Below are 19,854 nucleotides of genomic sequence, written 5' to 3' on the forward strand. Positions count from 1 at the left end.
GGGCTAAGGGAAAGAAAGAAATAAGAGGGAGGGTAGATTAAGAAAGGAATTAATCATAATCAAAAAAACTCTTAAAGAAGGTGAGAGAAACAAAAAGAAAGAAAGAAAGAAAGAAAGAAAGGAACAGGAGGGGGTAATACACACAACAGTCGTAACTGTGTGAATGGGATTAACTCACCCATAAAACAGAATAGGATAGCAGAATAGATTATAAATCATAATCCTATAATATGTTGTTTACAGGAAAGATACTTGAAACAGAAAGATACACCTAGGGTTAAAATAAGGAGCTCTTAATATAGAACTCAGAATCTACTGTACTTCAGCTGAAGAAAAAAAGCAGGGCAATAATCACGAGATCAAAATTATACCTAGTTAAAAATAATAGGGAAACTATTTTGCTGAAAAATATGATAGAATTAATATGAAAACTAAGCATATATGTAAAAATGGCATGGCCTCTAAATTCTTAAAGGTAAAGAGATATGAATTGCAGGGACAAAGAGAATAAAACTTTAATGGTGATGGAGCTCAGTGAGCAAATAACCCTAGATTAATTTAAATATATATGTATGCATATATATATCCTGAATAGAATCTTAGAAAAGTTAGATATGACAGACATATGGAAATTATTAAATATGAATAGAAATGAGTATGCTATTTCTCAGCTAGGTAACCTTCATAAAAAATTGACCATGAATTAGGGTATTAAAAGCTGTACAAATAGTTGCAGAAAAGCAGAACATTAAATGAATGTTTTACTGATGATGCAATAAAATTAAATTCAATGAAAAACTTTTGAAACAAAGATAAAACAAATAAAGTGGAGATGAAATAACTAAAGAATGTGTGGGTTCATGTAATCAAAGTTATCATTTGTAATTGCCTCTACTCCTTATTTGGTTAAGAATGTCTCCTACCACTATACTCATAGGGTGATAAAACTGTGCATACCCTTTGACCCAACAGTACCATTACTAGGTCTGTATCCCAAAGAAATTTTTTAAAAAAGAAAAGAACCTAATTGTACAAAAATATTTATAGCAGCTTTTTTTTTGGTGGTGACAACCACAATTGAAAATTGAGGGGATGTCCGTAAAGAACATATAATAGAAATAATCAGTAATTTCATTAAAGATAATTAAAACAATGAGAAATTATACCAAAATTTTTGAAGAGTGAAAGCAATACTTAGGCAAATATTTGAGTCTTTAAGTACACCAAAAAAAAGAAACACCAGCTCAACAAATTGGACATGTAAGTTTTTTTTTAATGATAGTGTCAACAAGTTATAAACATCCAATTAAATTCCAAAATATAAATCCTGAAAATCAAAGAAGAGATTAGCAAAATTGAAAGAAGAGAAACCGTTGAATAAATAAATAAAACTAGGAGCTAGTTCTTTGAATAAAAACAGGAAAATAGAAAATATTATAAAGTAGCAGTCATCAAAATCATCTGGTATTGATTTTTCTAAAAACCACAGAGGTAGGTCAATAGTACAGACTAGACAAGACAGAATCAAAAACAATGGAACTCAGCAATAAATTAGAGGAGAAATACATGCATTTCCCAACTGTGGGTAGAAAACATTCTTTTTTTAAATTAAAATTTTATTTTTTCCAATTACATGTAAAAACATTTTTTAAATTCTTTTTTTAAATTTTGAGCTCCAAATTCTCTCCCTCTCTCTCCTTCCTTCTTACTGGTACGGTAACCAATTTGATATAGCTTGTACATGTGCAATCATGCAAAATATGTCTCCGTATTGGTCATGTTGTGAAAGAAAATACAGACAAAAAAAAAAAAAACAAACCAAAAACAAACACCCTACAAAAATAAAGAAAATGAAAAACAGCATGCTTTAATCTACATCCAGACTGTGTCAGTTCTTTCTCTGGAGGTGGATAGCATTTTTCATCATGAGTCCTTTGGAAATGTCTTGTATCATTGCATTGCTTAGAAGAGCTAAGTCATTCATAGTTGATCATCATAGAATATTGTTGTTACTGTGTACAAGATTCTTCTGATTTGCTCACTTCACTCTGCATCAACTCGTGTAAGCCTTTCTGGGTTTTTTCTGAAAGCATCCTGCTCATCATTTCTTATAGCACAATAGTATTCCATTTTAATCTACAACATGTTTAACCATTCCCCAATTTATGGACATCCCCTCAATTTTCAGTTGTGGATGTCACCATCAAAAAAAAAAGCTGCTATAAATATTTTTGTACAGTTAGGTTCTTTTCTTTTTTAAAAAATTTCTTTGGGATACAGACCTAGTAATGGTACTGTTGGGTCAAGGGTATACACAGTTTTATCACCCTATGAGTATAATGGTAGGAGACATTCTTAACCAAATAAGGAGTAGAGGCAATTACAAATGATAGCTTTGATTACACGAAACTGAAAACTTCTGCACAAATTACTGAATCTAGGATAAGAAGGGAGGTGGTGTTAATGATTTAAAAATATTTGTATTAAATTTATTTGATAGAGGTTTGGTATCCAAATATATATAAAAAATTAACATATGTATAACAAATAACATATTTATATGCTGTGTATCCAAAAGCCATTTTCTACTAAAGGAGAGTTTCTACAGTCTCTCAAAAAAATTTGCAAACTATTAATGATAACATGAAAGAATGCTCAAAAATCACTAAAAGTAATAAGACAAATGTAAACCAAAATAACTCTGAGGTTTTCCCTTATATCCTACAAATTGGCAAAGATGACAAAAGATAGGAATAGTCAATGATGGAGGGATTATGGGAAGATAAGCACACTAGTACGTTTTTTTTGGTAGAGCTTTGAATTAGTACAACAATTTTGGAAGGCAATTTACAATTACACAAATAAAACAACTAAAATGTCCATATGTCTTAACCCAAGATTCATTCTACTATCAGCTTTATACCCCAAGGAAAATATTGATAAGAAGGCTATACACTAAAATATTTGTAACAGTACTTTTTGCGACAATAAAGAATTGGAAACAGAGAAGATTGTCATTGATTGGGAATGGCTAAACAAGTTCCGATTTATTGACAATATTACTGTGATGTAATAAATTATGAATATAATAAATACAGAGAAAATAGCTGAGTGGAGGATGGATTGGATTGGGAAGAGATGAGGTGGGAACACCAAACAAAAGGCTATTGGAGTACTGCAGCTATGAGGAGATGTGGGCCTGCCCAAGAGTGATTGCAGTGTGAGAGGAGGGAAGAGGTTGTTTATAAAACGATGAAGAGGTAGAATCAGCAGAATCTGGCAACTGATTGGATTTGGGTGGGGTGAGAAGTGGTAAGGAGTCAAGGATGATAACTACCTACATTCTGAAACTAGGTTACTGGGAGGATGAGGGTACTTTCACTGGTAATAGAAATGTTAGAAAGAGGAGAGGGTTTGGGGGAAAAGATAATTAATTTGGTTTGGATATGCAAGGTAACCATAAAAAACCACCACCAGAAGAAAATCAAAAGTGTAATATCAATAGATCTCTCAAATAATAAACTAATCTTGGAGCCCTTCCCAGTTCAAAAAGTATTGTATATTTAATAAACTGGAGAAGTTGGTTTTCTCAATCCATAGTCCCACCTAGATTGGGAGGGTCACAGTTAGCTTAACCTAGGTCAGTTTAGTTTCCCCTTCCACCAAACAGTACACAAAAGACAGTCACAGGTATCAAAGAAAACATTACAAAGGAAACAGTAACTATGGAAGATATACATACATGTATGCACATATGAAATATATGTTTAGGTGATACAAAATAAAGAAGCTTTGTGACTTACTCTGAACTGAGATGAAATCTAAGCTCAACCAAGGAGAGAACAATCTCACCCAGGAAGTCTGCGTTTTGGAATCTCTGGGAAAGGCAGGCATTGGAAATCAAGGGGCATGTTGGGTTACCAAATTTCCACACATTCATGTGACTGTTTGGCCTCCTGTTCATGCCAGCCTTTTCATACTAAGTGCATAGAATGACAACATTCTTCTTCAGGCGACTTTCAAAAATATCTGGGGTGGGAATGGGGCTTCATTCCTTTTACACAAGTGTCTACTAAGCATAGTAACAAATGTGCTAAGCCCATAATAGTCATCTCTCTCTATATTCAATCCTTTATTCTTCAAAGACTAGAAATTTTAAAGTTGCTGAATATACAATTTATTAATAATGAAATCAGTAATTGAAAATTGCATAATTAGTTACAATATTTTAGCTTGTGAACAACTAATCACAGCCAGAGCCACTTCAAATCCTCAGTATAACTGCAGGTGACTTTTTTTTTTCATTTCTGGGAACAAATAAAGTACTCTGTGCAATAATCCTCTTTTTTGAAATGTGAAGGTTCAATAGTTTCATAAAGTAGAATGATATCTTCAACTTCTTTCTTTCTTCTCCGATTTATCTTGCAACATGACAGGAAAACAGTCTTTAGATTATCTAAAGCTATCACTATTAATAGTATCTCTTCAGACTCACTCATAAAATTGTTTCTTTATAAAATAACAGCTGACAGATCTAAGATGAAATAAGTTTCTCTTCATTTTCTTTCTCTCAGTTTTCTCCACAAACCTCTCGCATATCCTATAGTTCAAAGTTAAGAAAATATATACTCTTCTTGACTCTGTGAGGAGAAACATCTCACAGAATGATAGTTAGAAATGGAATTCTAACTTCTCTCTTAAGGAGACAGTAACATGTTTTTGTTTTTTAAACAAGGGTTACATATATTATTTATTCTGTCTTTACTTATCTAGGAACAGTAGAATATAAGTTCTTTGAGGGCATATGCTGTCACTTTGTTGGGAAACCATGTGGTACAAGGGAAAGAGCAATACCTCTGAAACGAAAAAATTTTTGTGTTCAAGTACCACCTCTGAAGCTTAGTACATGTGTACTCTTGGGCAATCCACTTAACTTCTCTGGGCCTCAGCTTCCTCATCCGTAAAATGAGGAGGTTGGACTAGATGATCTCTGAGGTCCTTTCCAGATCTAAATCTGTGATCTTATATCATCCTTGGCTCTCAGCACAATGTTTGTTGATTGTTTGAAAAAGCATCAATAAAACATTTTTTAAAAAGAAGTCACTTTATCTCTCTGGGCCTCCGTTTCCTCATCTGTAAAATTAAAGCATTGGAATAGAGGGCCTGAAATACCTTTCTGCCTCTGTATTTGTTGTTACAGCTGATGGGAAGAGGGAAATCTAGAGGATATTCAGAGATGTTTATTACTTTGAGGACCCATCTCCCACACTTTCAGCTACTCAATCAGCACCATGGCCGCGTTTCCAATGCCATTGATATGGGAAGTAGTGGAGAATTGAGTGAAAGGAGACATTATCTAGCAGAGTGTTATGAAACTGAAGTAATAGCAAGCTTCCTCTATGCCTTTTCCTACAGCACGTGTAATTTCAACCCAACTGTTAAAACTAGTGTTTGGGCATCCTATAGAACCTGACAGCAACAATGCACTACCCTAGAAGACTCAAGTTGAGTCTACTCTTGGCTTGGTCTGGTCTTAATATTAATGACGTCACAATGATGAGAAGGTACCGATATTCTTGAGATTCATTTTTTAGGTCAGTCAGAAAGGTTCAGACTAACACAATATTTTCAAGCATCGAAGTGATATAATAGATCGTTTTGGATTTGGAGTTAGGAAGACCTGAATTCAAAATTCTGCTTCAGACCCTCACTAGCTTTGGGATTCTGAGCAAGTCATTTAACTTCTCTCAGCCTCAATTTTCTTATCTGTAAATTGGGAATGATAATAGCATCTATATAAAATACTTTTCAAACCTTAAAACCCTTTTTAAACATTAACCATTATTTCAATTTCCTCTCTTCTAAATGGCTTGATTCTCCTGATAAGGTTCTAGAAACTCATGGCCTTTCCTCTTCCAGTGTGGGGTCCACTTTTGTTGGGGTCCACTAAATTTCTGTCACAGCTAAGTGAAAAACTTGTCAGGAAATAAAATTTCTTATGAATGAAGTTTTGTTTATTTCTTTGTTTTACCCTCCCTCCTTCAGTTCTTTCGCCATCAGAATCATCTTGGAACCTCACTCCTTTGGCACCCCCTTCTCTATTATGGACAAAATAGATGGCTACTTCACTGTTCACAAAGTTGATAATTGGAAGGTAAGGAGTAATGGCAAAAGATGGAGGAACCATTTACCATGAATCATGCGAAAAAACTGCTAAGATAGAAAGTATATTTCCTTTCCCTTTAAAAATAAGAGAATAATTGTGCTCTTCTGCCCCTACTCCTACCCCCACCCCAGCAATAGTTTTCAGGACCGTAGGTTTTTTTTTCTTCATTAGGAAGAAAAGAGAGAATGTGTGAATGCAAATAAAGAGTATTTCGAAATTATGAAAAAACAAGTATAGTTAAAGAGTTAAGTCTTCACCACCCTGCCCTTTGAAAAGAAAGGAAATTGCAGACACCGTGAACTAAATGACAGATTGTACGAAATAATGAAAGGCTTATTTGAGAAAAGGAGGAACCTAAGTTCCCACACAAAGGGACAGAGTTCCCAGACTCTTCAGCTGCCTGGCAAATGTGGCATGTACTGCCTTGAGCTGATGGGAAGGGAGCGGCGGTCAGGGGTGGAATATACTCTGTACAGCCAATTAATGTGCCAGGAAACCCCTTGTAAAAATCCCAAACAAGGGATTTGACTGAGCGTGTGGCTTGGGGGGAAGGAGAAGGAAGGGGAAGTGGGGAATGGAGAAAGTAAAAAGGAGAGGAGGGAGAAAGGAATTTTGCGTGTTAAATAGAAAAAAAATTCCAATCCTTTGTGCGGATTTTACAATTCCACTCAAGCAGGAGATCAAAAGGGTTACTGGGCGCAGAGAGAAAAAGTTCTGCAGCAGCAATTGCCTACAAAAGGGTGGAGGGAGGGAAAGAGGGAAGAAGAAGGAAGGAGGGAGAGCTCAACTTAAAAACATACTAATAACTATATCAAGCATTCACCAAAACATCCTTGCAGGAGATGAGGTAAGCAAAGACCAAGCAATCCCGATTGGTTGCGAAATACAAAATAATCCTGGGAACACTATGATTGAAAGGAAATTGAGTTTTTCTTACCAAAATATTTTCACTTGCTCCCTCCCTTCTCTATCTCTCCACCCCTCGTCTTTCCTCTTTCTTTCCTCTCCTTTTCTCTCCCCTAGCTCTTTCTCCAATCGTCACTCTTCACCCCACCCATCCTGTTCTCTTTTTCCCCTCCTCTCTATCTGATTAAATGAGATGGGAGTATGGGAGGGGTGGTTTTGAAGCTCTCCCTTTAAGAGGCAGACTGCAGTGACGAATTCTTGAAATTGCCCTTGCAGGATGGCATTCCACTATAAATTCATTGTTCGACCTCCTCTCATCTTCACATTTCTCTCTTCTCTCCTTGCCTGTATCGACCAACTGGGGATAACAACAAAAATGAAAATACAGAACCACGGGGGATAAAGTGAGGACATCTTGCCATCTCACCAAAAGCGATCTGGGTTTTCCTCAGTCACCTCAGGTTCTCAAGAGACCAAATGGAACCAACAAATTAAAAAGAAAGAACTGCTGGAGCTTAGTTTTGAAAGTAATCATTCTTAGCATCGATGATCCAGATCGGAAAAGAGATAGGGGAAGAGAGGAAATGCTGAAAAGTTGCCTTCTTTAGACTCCGAATCTTACAGTTGTGCAGCTGTTTGCTGTGTATGGCTTTGGGATTTTATGCTTTCTCTACCTTTCTCCTTATGCTGATTCTCCTCTTCCAGTTTTTTCCTAGTCAAAATCCAAATGTTAATTTTTTTTTTTTTTTTTAGAAAGAAACCAGCAAAGAAAAGTTATACACTAGGACCTCAGCTTGACAATCCATAAGCTTTTGTCGGTAGCATTTTCTGCTTCCCTCTTTCTTACACTTCATTTAACAGTACAGGCAACATAGACGCACACATACATACATATGTATATTAAATATACATGTGTGTGTGTAGAAAGATTATATATATAAAGATATGTGGGTAGATATGTTTATTTTAATCCATGGTAATTTGCGTTACTGCTTATTCTAGAAAAAAAAAAAAAGACCCTCTCTTTCCAATTTTTTTTTCTCCCTTCTTCATCTATTCCAACGCTCTGAGAGGGCAATATGGTCTTGATGTTGGTTTCTCTGCTCATTTTGGCTTTCGAATCGCACTTTGCTTCTGTTGGAGTCCGGGCTCCGCCAACACCTAAACATAGTCAAACTCATCAACTTCCACCAATTGCACTAGAGACAGCAGAAGCTCACCTCCACTACCAGCAGCAGAAGGAATTGCTGCAGGAGCAGGAGCAGCAAAAGTACTCTCAGCAGCCCCCCTACACTCCCCCTATCAACCGCAAGACTAGAGGTCTAGTGCAAAACATTGACCAACTTTACTCTGGAGGAGGCAAAGTGGGATATCTCTTATATGCGGCGGGCAAGAAATTTCTTTTGGATTTGGAACAAGATGGATCAGCGGACTTCCCAGAGCTTCTGTATCCTGTTTTTGACCAGAGCAGTCATCAGGGGACATTGCCTCCATCTCAGCGCCGCCGGGATCACTGCTTCTACCGAGGCACCGTGGATGGGAGCACTAGCTCCCTGGCCCTCTTTAACCTCTGTGGGGGGATGAAGGGCTTCTTCGCTATTAAACATACTCGTTACACCATAAAGCCGTTGTGGCTGGGGACAAGGGAGGCTGAAGAGGGGCGGCTGTTTGCAGACCGGTCTCTCCGGGTGCTGCACGTTTTCATTAAAGAGAGCTTCAGTTTCAAAACGCTGAAGCTTCGCAGCAGCTGCGAGACCACTAGCTCTCCCAGGACAAACCACAGACAAGGAGAAGCACTCCCTACTCAGGCTCACCAAACGTCCCAGATCATGCCATCTCCGCAGCCCTTTGCAGCACCGGCTCCCGAACCACTGACGGGGTGGCGACGTCAGCGGCGCTCCATCTCCAGGGCCAGGCAGGTGGAGCTGTTGCTCGTGGCGGATGTGTCCATGGCCAAGAAGTATGGCCGGGACTTACAGCATTACCTGTTGACTTTGGCTTCCATCGCTTCGCGGCTTTACAGTCACCCAAGCATCGAGAACCACATCCGTCTAGCGGTGGTGAAGGTAGTGGTGCTGGATGACAAGGAGAAAGGGCTGGAGATAAACAAGAACGCAGCCACTACTCTCAAGAACTTCTGCAAGTGGCAACACCAACACAACCAGTTGGGAGATGATCATGAGGAGCATTATGATGCAGCTATCCTGTTTACTCGGGAGGTAAGTTTAAGGTCAAACCAGGTCACCATCAAAAAGATGATTGCCCTCTGAGCATCTGTATAGTAGCCTATCTGTGGTGTAATTTGCACAGTATGCATTTTGGAAAATCTGGGGAGCTAATCTGGGTAGCTCTGTTAATCCTCCCTATACAGAGAATTAAAAGAGAAGCTGCGGTAGCTTACTACTCCCCCCCCACCAAAAAAAAAAAAAAACAACAACTGTTTTGAGACTTCATGGAATTTGATCTTATTTCATTGAAGTATCAGATTTACAGCTGGAAGCGACAAATAAATACTGACCTTGGATTAAGTACTAAACCTGGAAAATTCTCTGATTTTAAATAGCTGAGAAGGTGGGACCTACATCGGTAGAGTTAATTTCCACTTGCAGTAGTTTCCTATACCAATGAGATCACTCATCTAGTTAGTCCAGTGCAATCATTAATTTGTAACCTCTCTGTCCCTACAACCTTCTCAACAACTTCCTGTCCTGGTGTCATCTGAGGAAATCTAGGGTATCCTAGCATTTAGGGATAGCTAGAGCTAGTAGCTAACAGAACTAATAGCTAGATGTATTAGAAGCTGCATGATATTTGTATAGATGTAGCTAATAGAGCTAATACTGTATCTATTAGAGGCTGTGTGATATGTGTATACAGGCATTTAGTTTGAAAGGAAAGAAAAAAAGTTTTTAATTTTAAAATTTTTCTACCTCTCAATAAGCCTAGGGCAACTACTTGCCCATGTGATTGCATTAACTTGATAATTTATATTTCTTAATCTCTTTCATTCCTCTCTACTCTTGCTTATCATCTGTCTGTCAACTAACAATTTATTAAGCACTTATTTATGTGTCAAGAAAGGAAGGCCTGACCTCAAGAAGCTCGCATTTTAATGAAGGAGAGAATATGAAAATTACAAGGTGCTTACAGATATATGCACAGTAGATAAATATAAGGACTTTCAATAGACAGAAAGGCACTAGTAGCCAAGAGGAGAAGGGACTCAGAAAAGACTCCTGAGGAAGATGGGATTTAAGCAGAAAGAAGCCAGGAAATCTAATAGGCAGAGAGTTGAGGATGGAGAGCATTCCTGGCATGGGGGACGCCCATTGCAAAGGTATTGTCTTTTGGAGAGGCAGTAGTTTATAATGTTATAGAAATCTGGTCTCAGAGTTTTAAAGACCTGGATCAAGACCTGACTGGACAAATATTTGGCTATGACCTTGGGAAAGTTATTTAATCTTTCTGTACCCCAGGCAGTTCCCTATACATTGCATGAGTTACTGCTCCAAATTGGTAAGAGTATCCTCACCCTGAGTTCCCTATACTGAGGAAACATCACAGGTCTGGACCAAAAATAAAGTAAAATAAACAAAACTGTGTCCTTCTCAGCTGTCCCTTTTATACCTAGTGGTGAAGGAATTTCAGGCCGCATGATGTCCAATGCTGGGAATCCAGAGACCTAGATTCTAATCCAGGTCCTGACCCTAACCAGCAGGGTAACCTAAGCATGGCACCTAAAATCCTTGGACCTTGTTTTTCTTATGTGTGGAATGATGGAGTTGGCCTAGAGGGACTAAATTTCTTCTCAAATATTACCTTATATGATTCTATAGTGGCATATCTCCACTCCTACCTTGTAAATGCTCTTAAATATGTTGGAGAATCCAACATATGGTATAATTTGTGAAGCTGTTGTCTCAGCTAAATATTCCCTGATAACAAGCCCTTCTCTTGGCAGCAAATATTCAATTAATGTTTGTTTAATAAAAAGGACAAATAAATATGGGAGAATTGAGATGATTAAAGAGTCATTTAATAGACATTAAAAACCCCAGTCAGTGAAGGAAATAAGTATTCTGGGTATTCTAGTGTCTTTTTAAAAAACAATTTAGTCAATACGTCATATATCTATATAATTCATGTTTGACCTCCCTTTAAGGAATATAGCTTATTTATATGGTTTTTGGTGTAGTAAGAGAGTACTTTAGAGGTTCCAATGCTGAATAGTCTGTGCACAGATCCTGTAGCATTTCAGAGTATCTCCTATATTGGAGAATTATTTAACCAGAAGAGTGTAATGGAATGGCTGTGGATTGACAGGAGATCTAATCTAGTGTCCATGTGGTGGTAAATAGAATGTTGGACTTGGAGTTAGAAAGACCTGTGTTCAAATCCTGCTTCATACACTTCCTAGTTCCGTGACTGAGCAAGGCACTTTCTAGAAATGTTTTCTCATTTCCAAGATGATGAAGATGGTCTTAATGACCACTGCATTCTAATCCTGGTTTGCTCACTAGCTGTTTTACTTTGAGTAGGCCACTTTATGTCTCTGGGCCTACATTTCCTTATCTGTAAAGAAGAGGTTTGGACTCTTTAATATCATGTTGTTCTTATAGTCCTTTGATTCTGTAGTAAGAAAATGGGGTAATGGCTTCATTGGGCTTAAGGGAAAACAGCATATGAACAATATCAGAGCTCTTCATTGGAAGAAAAGCAATATAGAACTTCCTAGTGTCAATTCACTATTTGCCTGAGATTCAGGTTTTACATATATAAATTGGTGATGTTATTAATACTTGACCTCAGGTGAGTAGTGACAATTGACTTATAAGCTCATTCTTTGAATGTCTGAGGAAAATACAGGTATAGTTTTTGTTATTGTTTTTAGCCAAACTAAAAATAACATGCAAGGCACAGAAGAGAGAAAATGGAGTCATTTAGGAAACTGAATGAAGTGTTTCAGGACACTCAGAATCAGCTAACTACTCCTCCCACATTCTCTCTCCTGCTCACTCACAGGGCACTTCTGGTTTGAAGGGGAAGGGCTGATAAATTTGAAGAGAGGGATCATTGGTTGTTCAAGGGCTAGGCATAAATGCAAACCAAATGTAACCAAAGAGACAGGTGTTAAAGTCAGCAGTTTTAGAAGAGAATGGACAACTTATTTCTTTGTATACAGTGAAAAATCTTTCCCTTAATGAAATGATCCTCTGAAATTCCTTCTTGAAGGACATCTGTTTGTACCACAGTAGTTCTGTGGTTATCCTTTTGAAATAAGATACTTTAAGTCTTTTTCTAATACGGGTTCCAAGTTGGGGACATTTTTCCTTCTCTGGTATTTTTTTTAAAGTAGCTCATAACTTCTCATGAATTCTTTCTTTGCTATATTATAGAAAGCTGCACAATAAAGATATCCAAGTCAGTTGTTCTATTGTTGCTAAACTACTTCAGGTAGCTGATTTTCATTCTGGGGTTTCTTTTTTATTCTCAAATTCAAATGCAACATTCTTATTTATATTTTTAAAAGAAAAACATGTAGGGTTTTGACATTTTTGTTTCCTTTTTTAAAATTATCATTTTGCTAACTGAATCTGAGTAAATGAATACAAACTTTTGACTCTTTTTTACTCTAAATGTTTTAGACTCTAAATGTTTGACTCTAGATGTTTTAATGAGTAGTTAACTCTACACTATTTTAATGAGTAATTAACATTTTATTTTCTGAAGCATTGGAATACAGCACATTTTTAAAAGATGAAGGCATAAAAATTATAACAGTTTTATAGTATTCTTTTTTCAATTTGACTTTAATAATTATTGAAACAATATACTGTATTTATCCACAAGTGAAAAATTCTATCAGCCCTTACTAAGCAAAAACATACTTTCAGGAGGAAATTGGTTTTCTGGCATTTATTTGCTATGTAATATGGCAAAAAAATTCAAAAACCACATGTGCTTATTTGAAAACCACATTCAAACTACCGATGAGTTCAGTTTGGTCTATGGTCTAATTTTAGTTAAGAATTGAGAAAAATACCTAAAGACTTACTAAGGCTTCATTGGTGGGGGTGGGGGAACGTGAAGTGTAAGAAGACTGGAAAGGTGGGGAGGGGAGCAGGTCATAAAGGACTTTAAATGTCAGAGGATTTTTTTATTTGATCCTGCAAATGATAGGAAGCCACTGGAGCTTATAGGGGTGACATAGCAAGATTTATGCTTTAGGAAAATCACTTTGTTACCTCAATGGAGGATGAATTGTTATGTGGAAAGACTTGTGACGGGCCTACTAACCAGCAAGCTGTTGCAGCAGTCCAACTGTGGGTTGCTGAAAGTCTATACTAGGATGGTGACAGTATCAGAGGAAAAAAGGAGGTACATTAGAGAGATGTTGCAAAGGTGAAATCAACAGGTCTTGGCCACAGATTAGATGGGGAGTGATCAGAGGAGTCAAGGATGACATCCAAGTTGAGAGCCTGGGGTACTGGGAGGATGGTGGTGTCCTCAACACCAATAGGGAAGTTTGGAAGTGGGGAGGGTTTAGGGGAAAAGATAATGAGTTCAATTTTGGAAGTAGTGAGTTTAAGGTGTTTACTCTACATCCAACTGGAGATGTACAATAGACAGTTGGAGCTGTAAGAGTGGAATTTTATAGAAAGGTTAATACTATATGAGTAGATATGAAAATCATCAGCATAGAGATGGTAATTGAATTTTTTGGGAACTAATGAAATCACTAGGAAGAGAAGACCTAGGGCAGAGCTCTGTGGGACATGCATTGGTTAGCAGGCATGACCTGAATGACGAATCAGCAAAGGCTATTGGGTCATATTGGTAGAAGAACCAAGAGAGAGTAATGTCCCAAAAATATAGAGAGAAGAGAGCATCAAGGAGAAGAGGATGACTGAGAATGTCAAAGACTGCAGAGAGGCCAAAGAGTATAAGGACTGAGAAAAGGCCATTGGATTTGGCAATTAAGAGATCATTGGATAGAGCAATTTCCATTAAATGACAAGGTTGGAAGTCAGATTTTAGAGATAAGAAGAAAGTGGGAGGAAAATAAGTGAAAGCACGTATTGTAGTTGGCCTTCTCAAGGAATTTAGACACAAAAGGAAGGAGAAATATGGGATGACAGCAGGGATGGAATGATCATATGAGGTTTTCTTGTTTGTTTTGAGGATGGGCAGACATGGACATATTTATAAGTAGTAAGGAAACAGCCAGTAGAGCTTGATGATAAGTGAGAGAGTGGGGATGCTAGAGTGGACAATCTGTGGAAGGGAAAGGGATGGAATGGTATCATTTGTGTGGATACAGGGTTTGCCTTCCCAAGGAGAAGGGCCACCTCTTCCTATGAGATAGGGGTGAAGGAGAAAATAATAACAAAAAGCCCTGACCAATATGAAATGAGAAGGGGAGAAGAGGGAGCTCTAGGTGAATGTCATCAATTTTTCCAGTAAAATGTAAGGCAAGTGTCTTATCTGAAGAAAGAGGGGAGGAGCCATGGGATGTTTGAAATAGGTTGCTTAGCAGTTAAGTCCATAATTTGATGGGTTGTGAATACTGCTCATATTTTATGTTTCAGATGTCTTCTAAATGGTTTGTTTTTCAGGCGTGAAACAAAATTTGAGATTATGTTTTCTATGATTATTTACTAGATGGGGTCACTATGGATATTCTGTCATTATGTTAACAAGAATAAAGATTAGCAATTCAGCTATCAAACTAGTGCATTTCACTATTCTGAGTATTGTAGTACTTCTGTTAAAGTACTAAGTATCTACATTAAAAAATATAAATACTTAATTTTCTGATACAAAAATGTTTTCCTTTTGGAATAGTATTTTTGCAAAAATTCACGTCACTTTTGCCCTAAAATAACAGAAACATGATTTTTTTAAGATTAAATTTTGCCTTGCAGAATCAGTTCTTTGTTCTTGGTTTCTGCTACTATAGCATGTTATTCATTCTTCTTTAGAAGCAAAATGTCTTTCTAATCTGTTTACAGAACAGAAAATTATTTGTCTTTTCTCACCCTGCAAATATTGATGGATACTTTATCAAAAGCTATTTCTATATTATAGATATTGTAAACCAAACCACTTGAGTAAGAGGTTAGGTAGGGTGGGAGATTAGTTCACATTCACTAATTATCATACATTTGTACTCAAAGCTCATCTAGGTCAAAAGTGAACCTTATCGAGTCATTAGAGCCTACATTTTGGTTCCAATCTCAAAAAAGCTAGGCAGTTTAGACACAAGAAGACTGCTAACAGATTAACTAGTCATAGTTGAGAGCCTGAGACTGAATTGTTAAGAATTTTATGAAGCAATGTAATTCCCCGAAGAAAAAAATTTTATAATATAGTTTTTTGTTTCTTTTCACCATTAAGTTTCCCTAACAGTTCCATTTTTTCCTATCCAATTTTAGTCCAGAGTGTTTTATAATTTTATTTTGGTGAGGTAATGGGGTAAAGTGATTTGCCCAGGGTGACACAGCTAGTAAGTGACAAGTGTCTGAGGTCAGATTTGAACTCAGGTCTTCCTGAATCCAGGTCAGGTGCTCTATCCACTGCGCCATCTAGCTGCCTCAAGTATTTTATAATTTCAATGTGGTTTTATTCACTGAGATTTTTAAGACGACTATTAATTCTGCCTAAAATTTTTCTGATGGACATACTTGTTGCATCTAAAAATGCATACCCATCTAAAAACTCAGAGGCAACTCCAGTATTACTGTGGCAGCTAGAATAAATGTTGCAATATTTTTATAATTCTTAGACCTATGCTACATAATTTTAATTGGTTTAAACTATATCCAATAGAATCAGAATTTGAGGGACTAATTTTTTTAAATTAATTCAAACTTTATTGAGGAGTCCAGATCTGTTATTTCATTAGTATTCCAAAGTCCCCATATAGAACCCCTCCATTGATCATTAGCTTGTCTGTAAACTTAGAGCTTTAAAGAGCTGCCTGGTGCACTGAGAGAATAAGTAATGTGCCCATAATTACAGAACTAATATGTCAGAATCAGGACTTGAATACAGGTCTTCCTAACTCCAAGACTGACTCTATCCACTACTCTCTTATGTAAACCTTATAACAAGTAATCTGCCACACTGGAAAGTCAGACTCAGAGCAAGAATCCTGGGTCAAGTAGGAAGTTTATGGAGAATGTTCTATAAGGACCAGAAAAGTCCATCTCTATTCCTGATGATACTATGAAGAGGAACCAGAGAAAGCTGGTATGTGAACACAAATCATAGCAGGTCTCCAATTCTGTCTGTTGATAGGGTAGGTGTGAGAGAATGAGATGTCAGCACATCTTGTTCTCCTTCAGTAGCTATCGTCAGGAATACTATTACTGAAATGTAGCATGGTAGAAGGGATAACAAACTGGAGGGGGAATTTAAAAACTCTGATACTGGCTTTTGGACATGTGGGAGAAAAATCATTTAAACTCCCAGTGTTCCCCAGATACTCTTTAACACAAGCTTGCAATTCTAATTATTTCTACATTGTTTATAAATAGGTAACATTTTATTTTTATGAAGCTTTGCAAGTTAGTACTTTTTTTTTAAAGATGAAAGCAAGAAGGAAAATAGAATAATTTTATATTATTTTTAATTTTATCAATTAGATTTTGGTGCTTAACTATATTTGTTTGCATGTAGAAATATTTTATACTGTAAGTTTATTTTTTTATTATAAATTGAAAAACAGTTGCACATTTTCATTGGTAAAGGGGTCTCCTCATCTGGATTTCCTTATACTGATGAAACCTTGGGTCCAAGAGTAATAATAACAATTATAATAACACATTTGTTTGGCATGTTAAAGCTTGTACAACACTTCCTCAAAATATCTTTATTAGACAAGTAAATGTGATATCTTTGTCACCTCTAGAGTGATTGTACTATATAACACTGATCTAAATGAACTCTATATTGAATAGGGCCCTCATAAGGTTGTAATTCTTTCTACACACATGATTTGGTTTAAACAGGTTATGAAACAAGACTGATTTGGTTATAAAACAAGTCTGATCAACAGTTAAAAAGTTTGTAATTTGCAATGTTGTGACTAATTGCTAACCAGTTATTTAACTAAATAATTCAGAATACTTTGGTACCTTTAAAAATTGGTTTCTGTTTATTGTCATAACCTTATACATGAGTTGTTAACCTTAACTAGTTATCTTTCACACCATCACCAACATATAAGGTTAAATTATTTTATGAGGGGAAGTAAGTGATGTCAAACATTCTAAAATAATGAGCTGTTATTAAATTTTAGGGAGTGCATCAGAACAATTATATTTTCATGATACTTAACTTTTTAAAATGGACTACTCAGTGATTTTAGTGTAAGGAAATGATCCTTAACAATTCACTTGTTTGGGGCTTAAGTACTTAACATTCTGGAGAAGCAATTACTAAGTTGTCTGACTCTGAATATTGATACAGCAATTTACATGTGATGAGCGGTAGAACATTTGAGTGAATGGAGTATGTAGTCTTCCCAATTGATTTGCATATCAAAAATTAGAGAATTTTTAGGATAATACTTGGAGAAATATGGACACAAACATCTCTACAATTATGGGACAAATGTAATTTATCTGATTAAAAACAAACTATAAAGATTTGGTTACTAAGCTAAGGTGAGGTTGCAAAGAGGACCCAGCTGCAGATTATTTGTTGGAGGTGAAAAGACAGATTTAAAAACTCTTTGTTAAAGGGAAAATGTAACTCTTTCTCTGCCCTGTCACTTGTTGGGCAGTTTGGCCAATGAGAGGATAGGGGGTTTTCTACTACCACTTGAAGAAAGAATAGAGAAAATGTTTTCTGCTTTCTATGTTGACTTATTGCTGGGAAGATGAAGATCAAGAAAAGAACAAAAACAACTCACAGGGTTACTCTGAGGACTCAGAGAGAGTAGTAGCTACATGACTACGCCTACTGAAAATCACCCTAACGTCTGTGTTGAGTGTAAGTCAGGTGAGCGAGAAACCCACAGCCAAAGAAGAAAGTGAACCTGGGAATATTTGGAGGGGAAGTCTATACCATACACAGTACATGGACAATATTAGCCAAAACAACAAAAAAGTTAGAGTTGTAGGGAACCTTAGGCATAATGTAATCTAGTCCCCTTATTTTATATGCGGAGAAACTGAGGGTAAGAGAAGTAAAATGACATGTTTAAGGTCATACAACTAATTAGTGACAGAATCAGGACCAGAATGTAAGCTTTCTGATTTCCAAACTAGTGCTCTATTTGTCCATTATGCAATGTTGCCGCATTATTATTTCAGAATACCATATTAACCGAATTCAGTTCAACCAACATTTATTAAGCAATTGCTGTGTATAAAGCACTGGACTCAGTCCTGAGTACAAAAGTAATAAAGTAGCTTGTAATCTTGTAGAGGAGAGAGAGAATATAACTTTGGATTTTGGCATTCTAAAAACATATCTGAAGACTTCAAAAAAGTTGCAGTTATGAAATTGTTCTGGTCTGAATCAGTCCAGTCCCCTGGTCTTTTAGGTTCAATATTGAGTGCCCATTATGTGTCAGGCACAGTGTTATGTGTTCTCCATAAATGTAATCATATTTGCTTTTATGTTTAAATTTCCCAGGTTTTAAATTTTTAAAAGGGGGCCTTCTTTTAGTGTGAATAGTTTCCCTTATTGACAATATTTTCCATATTGACTTGAGTAAAAAAAAAGCATATGGTAATATTTAAGCAATATTACCTTTATAATATAAATCATGAATATTTTAAAGATAACTTAAAATACTACCTTATAATTTAGTATTCTAGATTTATAGTACTGGAAGGGATCTTAAAGGTCACCCAGTTCAATCCCCAATTTTATCAGTTGAAGAAATTGAGAGAAAGGATTAAATGACTTGTCCAAGGGCAAACAAGCAGTAGAACCAAGATCTTCTGATTCCAAAGCCGTACTTTTCCACTACCACTTTAAAATAGTAGAATTATTAAAAAATGATTCTCATTAAAAATAAAAATCTGGCAGCTAAAAACAGATTATTTTAAAATAATCGGATTAATATGATTGTGATTTAGAACCTTATATATTTACAAAACTGACAGTCTCTGCTGCTACTGCTGATTTGTGATATCTCTTTTCTTTTAAAATTCATATTTCAATAGTTTTTCTTGTGTTTTTTTTTCCTATGGAGTCAAGATTTTTTTAACCAATGTTTTGAATGAATGAAAGAGCATTTCACTAATTTACAAACATCACCCACTTAATGGTTCCCTATGAAATTACAACTTCCTTTAGAAATGGTCATTCATTGAATTGTTGTTTATAGATGCAAATTTAGAATAGATAAGGTTGGATTTTTTTCTAATCAACTAGAATATTTACATTCCAAGATATATTGTAATTTGTACCTGTAGTGATGAATCCTTTGACATATTGATCAGGTTAAATACAAAATTGAATATAGAGGCCTTTCCAAAATGAAATCTAACTATTCTGTATGTTAAAGAATGTATGTATTTTGGCTTTACTAATGCTACTATTGTAAAATGAAAAATACAACTTAAGGTACCTTTTTAAATATAATTGAACCTCATTATACAACTTCTGTGCTTCAGTAGCCCAGAATAGTTCTGAAAGCCTGATACTCTCGGATCATTCTTGGAAACCTGCCATGGAGGAACAGGTGACATTTACATTTATCCAAATTCTTGCTCTTTGGGAGAGCAAGTAACTATTCATAGTGGCTTTTCCTGCATGTAAAT

At 36.2% G+C, this 19,854-nt stretch overlaps 1 protein-coding gene across 1 annotated transcript in view; it reads left to right on the top strand.

The window, feature by feature from the left end:
- The first annotated feature begins 8,127 nt into the window (after positions 1-8,127).
- Positions 8,128-19,854, top strand: part of ADAMTS5 (ADAM metallopeptidase with thrombospondin type 1 motif 5) — a 78,217-nt gene continuing 66,490 nt past the window's right edge. The window contains exon 1 of the mRNA XM_027875427.1: positions 8,128-9,291. Within this exon, the coding sequence (XP_027731228.1) occupies positions 8,152-9,291 (1,140 nt within the window). The 5' untranslated portion in view covers positions 8,128-8,151. The remainder of the gene's footprint in view (positions 9,292-19,854) is intronic.

Source organism: Vombatus ursinus, unplaced genomic scaffold (genome assembly GCF_900497805.2).
Source record: "Vombatus ursinus unplaced genomic scaffold, bare-nosed wombat genome assembly UNPS02014809.1, whole genome shotgun sequence".
Classification (NCBI taxonomy): domain Eukaryota; kingdom Metazoa; phylum Chordata; class Mammalia; order Diprotodontia; family Vombatidae; genus Vombatus; species Vombatus ursinus.